This window comes from Neopsephotus bourkii, unplaced genomic scaffold (assembly GCF_033783945.1).
Source record: "Neopsephotus bourkii isolate Nb327-2 ecotype Australia unplaced genomic scaffold, CSIRO-AGI_Nbou_v1 NB_53, whole genome shotgun sequence".
NCBI lineage: Eukaryota > Metazoa > Chordata > Aves > Psittaciformes > Psittacidae > Neopsephotus > Neopsephotus bourkii.
The window spans coordinates 237,855-247,958 of record NW_026900570.1 but is presented as its reverse complement, the minus strand read 5'-3'; the positions used below and the strand labels follow the sequence as shown (position 1 = coordinate 247,958).

General features: G+C 45.7%; 1 protein-coding gene across 1 annotated transcript; it reads right to left on the bottom strand.

Annotated features, from left to right (window-relative positions):
* Positions 1-299: 299 nt before the first annotated feature.
* Positions 300-8,724, bottom strand: CSRNP1 (cysteine and serine rich nuclear protein 1). The gene is made up of 4 exons (XM_061348511.1): positions 8,514-8,724; positions 5,954-6,213; positions 5,282-5,578; positions 300-4,176 (listed from the first exon to the last, which is right to left on the bottom strand). The coding sequence occupies exons 1-4, from the start codon at positions 8,683-8,685 to the stop codon at positions 3,193-3,195; spliced, it is 1,713 nt and encodes a 570-aa protein (XP_061204495.1). The 5' UTR covers positions 8,686-8,724; the 3' UTR covers positions 300-3,192.
* Positions 8,725-10,104: the final 1,380 nt, after the last annotated feature.

The following is a 10,104-nucleotide window of genomic DNA, read 5'->3' as shown; positions in this document are numbered from 1 at the left end:
CCTTTCCCCCATGCAAGGGCATGGGGACGCTCTTCCCTGGGCTGCTTCTGAGGGGCTCAGGAAAGAATGGGCATCCCAAAGCTCAGGAGAAGCATCTTGGAGGTCACCAGGCAGCCCTAGTAGGATGCTCCCATCTCAACACTTGGGGTGGGAACCCCAGAGCACCCATTGGCTTCAAAAGCACTTGAAAAAGCAAAGGAACAAACAAAAAAGAGACAACTGCAACACAGCATACACACACTCATCATCCACATTTTTCAGCCACAGTGAAGGATAAACAGGGTGAAGATGCTGCCGTATTCAAACAAAATTCTTTTATTGAAAGTGTAATGGAAATTTCTTCATATTGCTTTGATGAAATGAGAGACAGCAGCTGTAGACAAATATGCTTTTTTTTATAAACAAATGCAAATGAATAAGGTAAAAATAAAGCATTTTTTTTTAACTTGTACCTTTAAGCAACATAATCACAATATATACACAAAGAAAGCTAAAATAAAGCTATGTTGAAACCAAAGCGTTTCAATCAATACATTAGATAATTACAGATTGTGTCAATAAATACCCAGTTTTTAAACTGTTTAACAGGCAACTTTTTACACAGATACCAAGAAGGAAAAAAAAAATATATTTACAATTCAGTGCCCTGGGGAAAGGAAAAGATTAAAAAAATCTTTTTTTTTTTTTCCTTAATTCTTTTGGCACCAACACAAATAAAAAGAATAAATTACAGAAAAAAAAGAATCCACAAAGGCAGGAGTCTATCCCAGTCATTCATTAAAAAAAGTGTGTGTGTGTGTATATATATATAAAATATATGTATATATTTTATATATATAAATATATATATATGCAGAGAAACCTAGGAATGTTATAAAATATTAGTGCCAATAAATACAGAATGGTACCAGACTTTCAACTGTCAGTATTTTTGATGCAGTCTGAAGGATAGAAACTACCACCTAGGAGATAACTGAATGGGATTTTTCAGTCTAAAGAAAGGACAACAACAAAAAATATTAACAATAATAATAATAACAATAATTATATATATATATATCCAGGAAATCCTCCATCTGCCAGTAGTATTCCTACAGTCACCCTCCTGCCCGGCGGGGAGGTCTCCGGGAGTGATGCTTTGCAGGAGGATGTGGCAGCGAGCACAGGGCGAGCACCCACTCACAGCCACAGCAGGTCAGCTCCACTTCCAAGTTGACCGGCTCAATACCAGAGAAATGTACAATTAAATAGTAATAATAATGATTAAAAACACCCAAGCAACCCAGCCTTCACCATATTCATACGCCAGAAGTTCCCTAAATTGCTGGCAGGAATAGCAGGTACCCAAGAGCATCACCATCCCTGCTGTCGGGGATATAAACACTTCAGACAATGGAAAAATCCTCAAATCCATATTTTGGGGTTTTCCACCTGTCTGGGTGTCTCTGCACCTGCAGGAGCTTCCAAAACCAGGACAGCCCGCCATCCCACTCCCACAGCAGCAGGGACGGGACACCAAAGCTGCCACCTCCCTCAGTACCGGTAGTGCCAGGGATCATTCCCACCACCAAATCTCACATTTGCCAAGATGGGATTTAAAGCTGGTAGGTTTAAAAGCCATTGCTGGTTTTTTAACATACCACTGGTGCAGGCACTTAGTGTCTCACTGACGTACAAGTTTTATGTCCAGTTACATCTCATGGCCAAATAGTGTCATGTTCTCAAACTGACTTAAATAACAAGAGGGCCTCTAATATTCTTCCTAAACGTGGTAATCTCTATAAACCAAAAGCCTTCAAGGTTTTCAAGCTTTCTTTTCAGCTGTTTTTCTTTCTTTTCTGTAAAACCGTACTCAAAAGATAAATAACCTAATAACCTTCATATCCACCTCTTTTACTCGATTTACCTGATTTACCTATAGAAAAAATATATAGTATAAATAGTCTGACCCACTAGATTTTGGAGCTGTGATACCTTTGATGTTGAGGAGCACTCGCTGAGGAGCATGAGCACAGTGTTGCTGTTGTTGGCTTTGCTCTCCCAAAGACCCCCTGGGGCCGCAAAGGTCCTTCTAGTTACATCCCCACCCTTGCTAACAGTTCCTCTGCATATTCAGGCACCATAATTGATCAGGAAAGATCTCATGGCCAAATCCTTAAGAGATTAAATAAATTATTAAATAATTTATAAGAAAGATTTGGGTTGGTTTTGTTTGTTTAGAGCTAGTTCATGCTATTTCTTGAATAGTTGAAGGTTTTGTGTGTTGTGATCTCCATCACAATATTATGGAGATCAGACACCATCATCACGTCTACCGATAGAAACCAAAGGATGTTGAACAAACATTTGTCCCATCCCTCCCAGGCTTGCATTTGGCTCTTTTGGAAATGTGAGGTGAAGACCAAACAGCTAACATCTTTCAGACTCAGAAAATCCATGGTCATCTATAGGATGGGTGCTGCTGAAGACATTATTGCCCTTCCAGGTCACTGACAAACCACAGTGCTATTCATGTACTACAGGTAGAAAATAAATAAATACAGATATATTATGCAAAAAAACCATGATTGTACACATAATACATCTGAGGTATTCCCAATTTAAATAAGGTTCCATGCTAGTTCAAGCTTCGGTGCCTAGTTAAATTCTGGAATTTGCAATAAATAGATGAAGAATGATTATGTATATAAGTGTATGGATCTCTTCTGTAAACCTTGTCCGATTTAAACGCAAGAGCCTGCTGGGCTAACTCTTACGCAAACCACAATTTTCACAATAAATACAGCTTCAAAAAGTTGCCTTAAGAAGTTCCTGCAACACTGAGACATTTCTAGAAGGGGCTGTGTGTACGACTGGCAATGTTAGCGAGGAGTATTTCTCAACAGGTCTTTTCATACAAAACACAAGGAAACTCATACGTGAAAGCCTTTTTCCCTCCCTCCCTCCCCACCCCACCCCATCATGAAAGTTTACAAATTCTTGCACAAACAGTGAGAGAACTGATTGTAGCTGCAGTATGTCAAAACGTCCACGTTCTACAAAGACCAAAAATAGTTTGTTTGCTTAGAAAGTCCTTTTCTGTTTGATTTGTTTTCTCCTTAATTTTGAGTAACGCATCATCCTTTTGGTGCAAGTCTGCCCACTTCGGTTTTCCTTCAGGCTGTTCCTTGCTGCTCGAGCCACACGGGCGTTTCACACTTTCACCGTCTCCATCAGTGATGACTTGATGGCATCCTCCAAAAGTTGATTGTCTGTGAAAGGGGCTGGGGTTTCGGGGACAGATTCGGACAAACCGATAAGGGACTCCAAGAAACAGGAGCCCTGGTCTCCGGCTTGTGGGAAACCTGGAAAATTAGGCAACTGAAACTGTAACGCTGAGAAGTTATCAAGGTTCTCGTACTCCTTCAAGGAGTTGTAAAGGGGTCCCAAGTTATAGTCTGAGAAGGACTGGAAGAAATCCAAGGAGTCTGAGGAAAGGCTGAGGTCAGCGTAGCTCTTGGAGCAGGGCTCAGCTGGGGATGAGGTGCAGCAGGACAGTCCATCGCACCGCGCATGGGCAGCATCCTCCAGCAAACCACCACTGTCCTGGTTGGCGTTCTCATCCAGGCACTCAGAGAGGTGGGGCAAGTGGCCAGGGATAGGCTTAGGCTCATCGGCATGGTCCTCGATGAAGAAATCAGTGGGGTGGAAGCAGCTCAGGTCATCATGACCATGGCCACCCTCTTCCTCGGCATCCGAGTCGTTGAAGTGGAGGATGCGTGCCAAGCCATCGTCATCCACATCCGACTGGGATTTGTCAGAGGGGAGGCTCTCGTAGGGCTCCTCCAGGTCCTCACTGGGGTGGGAGGAGATGGAGGAATCTGTCATGTCACTGCTGCAGCTGTTCTCCCCCAAGGCCTCCAGGTCAGGGCTGAACTGGAAGGCGGGTGCCAGCGGCACCGCACGCTCCTCCAACGAGCCCTTTGCTGTTGCACATCCCAACTGTGGGAGCCGTTCCCAAAAGGGGGGCTCGGCCTCTGCCACCTTCTCACTGCTCTGCTGCTGCTTCTCCAGCTCCAGCTTCATGATGGTGTGGATGAAGTGGGTCTGCACGCGGGCCTGGTTGAACTCGATCCTGCCCTCAGTGTTGCCGCAGCCATCCTTGGTGCAGCCACAGGGGAAGGAGGTGTGATCCATCTGGCACAGGGAGAAGCAGAGGTGGAGGGTTAGGACCAAACCTGGCAGCACAGAATTGAAACCACCCACAACTCACCCACCTTGAGGAACCAAGTAACAGGTGAGAGATTTAAAAGCAGGCTACAAAACCAAAATAAATAAAAAAGGCACCCTGTTCTTTTGAAGGGTTGTCATAAAAAAGTCGGGTTTCAGTAAAACTGAAGTTAAAAGATTTCAAAAAACCAAAATATAATGCTCCAAAAGAAGACATAAAGGGGCAAACGTGAGTTTTTTATATATTGCATCATGGTATTTAATACATGATCCATATCACGCACTTCAGCCACTCGCCGAGATAAGGACAAATTGCCCAACAGGCATCTGCAGCACCTTTATGTCCCTGTTAGCAGCAGCCGCTAGAGGGGGGCTGTGTCCCACTCATGGAGCACCCTTCCCCCTGCGTGCACCCACCTGCCTGTGCACAACCACTCTACACCAGCCCCAGGGTGCAATCACAGCACCAAGGGAGCCAGTGGCACCCTGAGCACGGGATATGGCTCCCCAGGCACAGCTGGGCAGGCATCCATAACAAATAACATGAAAGATATAATAAGCTAATGGAATACAGAGGTGGCCTGCACAGCTAGCTGTGGGCTGACACTCAGCTGGCACTCCCACGTTTGCCTGCACACGCTGGGAGTTGTGACACACTAAGGGAAATAAAACTAAAAATAAAAGCAGGGGGAGGAGGAGAAATCACAGCCTCGCGTGAGGAGCAAGAAGCTTTCATTTGCAAAGACATTCCCACGTGGCCAATCTCCAACAGGAGACCAAGCAGGTACAATCGTTGTGGGGACAGAACGGGCGGGTGCATTCACACTGCAGACTTGGGCTGCAGCAGCAGCATGGGGATGGCTGCACGTGTGATTTGGGAATCAGATGCTTTGCAGCCCGGGAAGCATCTCCAAGAGCTTTTCTTGCCTGCTTTGCTCTGAGCACAGATGGGAACAGATGTATTTTACAGGCTGTCCTAAACGTATCCTGCTTGCTCCAACCCTTCCTGCTACAACATAGACGTCAGCTGGAGCCACAGCTTTTCCCCCATGCCCAGAGGCGAGGGCAGTACCTGACATTTAATGCCTGCCAAGCTGCAGCTGCAGGTCTCTGGGTCGCAGACCTCCCGGCAGTCGCAGCCGCAGTCCTCCCGGGACAGGCGGATGTTGTGCAGCTCCCGCTTCTCTTCCTTGTCGATCTTCTTCACCCCCACGGCTTTCAGCAGCGCACGTCTCTTCTTGGCAGGGTAGGGCTGGAGGAAGAAGCCGTCCTCCAGGTCCACGTTGCTGACGTCGATGTCGTCGTCAGAGATGTCTTCAATAGTGAGCTGGTTGGCCTCCTCTGACTCCTTCGTGCCATTCATGGTTAGCTAAGGGCAAAAAAAATGGGCAAAGCATTAGAGATGTGTTGGGGACAAAGAGCCATCAGCACCCCCAGGTCAGGAGAAACAAGAAAGGAAATATCTGCCCCCCATGCTGGTGGATGACAGGACCAACATCTGTGTCAGAGTCCCCAAAGACTTGACAGACACCTGACACACAGAGTTCAGGTCTTTTCCATCACTTTTCAAAGGTGGAGAACTGAGCTGAAAACCCCACACAGGAGTCTGTGTTTTTCTGGGACCCAAACAGGGTTAAGAACCAATGCCCCCAGGTCTCAGAGAGGCTCCTGTGAGAAAGACTGGCCATTAACTAATGACATCCACCAGCTCCTCATCAACCCAGCCCCATGTTCCTATACTCACTTTCCATTTCAATGCCTCCAACTTCTCCTCTTTCAATTTCTCTTCCAGTTTCACCCGACGAACGTTTTCCTGTTCCTTTGAAAACTCCGCTAGCGTGAATTGCCGGGAGGAGCTGTGTTTGCTCACCATCCCCAGGGTACAGCCCCCGCGACTAGGCACGCTTGTGAACCCCTGGCAGCGTGGGAAGTAAAACACAGTGACCCGGTCAAACTCCACATTGTTCTTCTTTAGTCGCTTGGATTTCTTCAGGATAGACGTGGCTAAAAATGGGAGAAGAAGGAAACAGCACAAAGTCAGTACTGCCATCCTGCAGGCAGGATAGAAATACAACAAACAGGCTGTAAATACTACAAACAGGCAGGATGTGCAATTACTCTCTCAAAAGAGACATGATGGGACAAGGTTACAACATCGCTTGTTGGCTTCTGGTGTTTTAGGATCTAATACTTCAAGGGTCAGATGAGGCTGGAGAGGAATCTAAGCCAAATCCTGATGTGCATTGGAGTCACCAATCAGATTCACCCTAAGAACCGGCTGCTGCTTCTCCTTACCCGACTTCCTCCAGGAAACATACATTTGCTTATTCTTCACATGCAGCACAGCATAACAAACAAGTAACAAACTATCCAACAAGCACCCTGCCTCATATTTAAGAAGCTTGTGTCTGCCAGGACACTGGCACTCCAGTGCTGCATGGCTCCAGCTCTTGTGGCACGGCAGAAAATAGCCAAAACGTCTGTTTTTCTGATACTTCCTTTCACCATCCACTGGGAGGAACTATGAATCTATAGTTTATTCTCAAGAGACTCATTTAATAGCAGCTGCAAAGATGTTAATCTTTATGCAGGTGATCCCAGGGTAAACATGGCAATACATGACGCTGGTTTATCTTAAACTGCTGAAACACGCTACACACCATTTAAAGCGGAGCCTCTCCAGAGATACCTGGTTCTGCACATTTGCACATGCAAACGTAGCAGATGAAGCAGGACTAATTAACCAGGGTAGTTCCAGAGTCAATGAGATTCCACGAATGTAGCTGGCCATGGAAAGCGAAGTGAAATGTGGTGGTAGGTTATAGAGCTGCCTTTTCTGCTGCATGAGCATGTCAGGGACAAAAGCAGCTACACAGAAATTCAATGGTGCGGTTTTTTGGTCCTGTTCTCTCCTGGTGCACAGATGCCTTGGTTGCATAAAATAAGCCAGAAAGGCTTGGTGACTCCCACAGAGCTGGATCTGAGCCCTCTTTGGGTGGCAGAGTGGGAGGCAGTCCTATGTGGGGAGCTAACCGAAAGGGCTGCTGAAAACCCTAGGGGCTTGGCTGGTTTGGCTGGCCCTGAAGGCTTGGAAAGTGTGAGACCGGACAGTTAGCTGCACCCATGTTTCACAAGTCTCACTTGCCAAACATACAGCATTTCAGTTTCACATTAAAAAAACACCAAGTGTTCACCCAGCTGCATCAGCAGCTTCTGCTGAAGAGCTGGGGGTTTCACACTGCTCCCTGCAGTCACTTTGATGGTATCTTTGCACTGTGTGTTGCATTTTCGTAATAACCTTGACTCAATCTTCTAAAACATTAGCTCTTTATCAAAAGGCACGTTAACCACCGCGATCATCTATCAGCTGAGCTGCTGCACTTTGGCATTTGCTTCTCTCTCCCTGCACCCCTCCTCCAAAATTGTTTTCCCATTCCTGACCCTTTTCCAATTGAGCCAGAGAATACAAAAAGTTCATTGTTTTGTCACAAAACCTGGGAAGACAAGCAAGAATGAGACTCTTTATTATTACAAGACTTCTAAAGCCTTTTCAGACTGCTGTGTGTTTGTGTATGTCTGCTAAGTGGACCTTAACTGCTACATACAGTGGGTGTTCAGTATAATTTACTAGGTTGGACTATTTCTTCTCTGTGAAGATGTTCCCCTATTTTATCTTTTGTTTTTCCCTTCACATGGCAGATAAAGAATTTTACGACCTTGCCTTCTGTGTGCTTTCCTAAAAGCTCTCAAAACTGATACTGCTGGGAAAACAAAATAGCATTTATCTGTACTAACAGCGGAGGCAATGTCAAACGTGTCATGTTCTTTGGCAAAGTACCCAACTTACATAGGAAACGAGTTCTGAAATGGTAATTGCACCACTGGTTAATCATTTTTTAAAACCAGTGTTATGGGCCTTTGCTGTCTGTTTGGGTTTTGGCTATGAAATAGCTTAACAGGGGATTAAGGGATGGTGGGATTGGTCCACAGCACTGGCTTGGAGGCGCCTGCGTGCCTGTGCACACCCAGGTCCTTGGGTTTATATTCCTGGAAATTTGGACCTCAGCAAAAGCACTGTAAAGAATGATAAATGCTGGGAGGAAGGGCTAAGGAAGACTACCCTGAGGATGCTGGCCCATTACAAAACCAAGACGAACTGGCGTAATGACAGGGAGCTGGCTGCTTCCACTCCTAAAGGTGTGCTCCAGTGGGGTCTCTGCGTGGTGATAACCCACCATCCTGCTACAGAAAAAAAACATAGAGGAAAGTCTGATCACAGGGAAGTGGCTGATGGAGATACTCACGGGTGAAGCTGGGCGTTAAGGCAGAGCTAGGCTTGGGCTCTCCGCGGGAGCTCTCCTCGTCAGTCTCCCAGCCTGAAGACGCTGAAGAGGAGAGGGGGGAGCAGGAGGAGGAGGAGCAGTAGGTACTGTCATCCCCCAGCTCTTCATACTTCCTTTTCAATACCCCGCTCATGGTGACGCCGTACTTTTCATATAACTGGGAAACAAAGGAGAAACGCAAATTAAAGCAAGGGAAACACTGGCAGTTTCTGGTGATGAGCAGGATGGCTTTAACCCCCAGCAAGGCACCTCCCACCAGGTCTATCTGGCCGTGCAGGGGTGATTCCCAAAACGGGCTCCCTAGGAAAACCACACCTTGCTGTGCACACTTGCTGAACCTCGCTCCCTTTTTATGATGCTGCAAAAAAGAAGATTACTATTGCACACAACAAACTGTCCAGAAACCAATTCAATCAACACAAATGTTATCAAAGAGTAAGTATTACGTTGTGCTTACTAATTCTTTTATGTTAAATCCTCACCCAGATCGCTTTCTATGCAGTTACAGCTTTAACGTTTTGCTAATTACAAAAATAAGCCAGTTTGCAGAGAACAATCTGTTGGCATGATTTACTTGCTACAGCCCCCTGGGGAAACAGACTTATTAAATGAAGCACTGAAATACAAATATATCAACTGTGAAGAACAGCTCTTCTCCTCTTAGTGCCTTTCATAGTCAGTCCTCCATTCAATAAGCTATTCTTGTTTAGGCTGGGTTATGTATCAAGCATAGTAGCAATTAAAAACAACGCAGCTAATTAAAAACAAAGGAGCTCTGTACTTGCCTAGATTCCTAAATTTCCCGCATGCTTTTCCCCTGTTCATCTTAAAGAAAAAAAAAAAAAACAAAACACAAACAACCCAAGAAAAATAAAAACCCACCAAACAACGAAAAACTTTGTTGCATCTTTAACCTTTTGCTTTTATAGTTTGTGGGGTTTTGTCTCTTGAAATTGCACAAAAGCTGCACACTTTGCCTACAATGGGCTAACATAACAGAGCCCACCTAACCTGGGATGCTCTTGCCTAGGTAATGGACTGTTTCTCCTTTTAGATGCTGGCAACAGTATACCAGATGCTCCTGCTTCAGCATAAGTCACTGCTAGCTTATTTTGAAGCTATACCCAAAGCTGAGAACCAGGCTGCTGCTGGACGAGCGACTTACTTTGAACCTAATCCCACCAGGCTGTAAGGCACAACCACAGTGGGAGAGATGCAGCCCTAGCCCAGAAACCTCCTCCTGCAAGAGGGGAGAGCCCCAGTGACATGGGATGCTAGCAGCCACCTCAGCAATAAAACCATAGGTAATTACACAAACCCTAAAGCGTCACTAACATTCTGATGATATGGGGATAGACACAAACATCCCAGGGACAGGAACAGTGCAGATACGGGGTACCAAACACCTGGTCCCCATCCTCTCCTGCCAGCTGAAACCCCTCCACCAGCCAAATTTCTTCTAACTGTAGCACTTTCTCACCCTCTTTTGCACGTCTGAAGTTAATTTCAGTCTCTGAAAAAAAAGAGAAGAAAGAAAGGAAAAGGGAAAAGG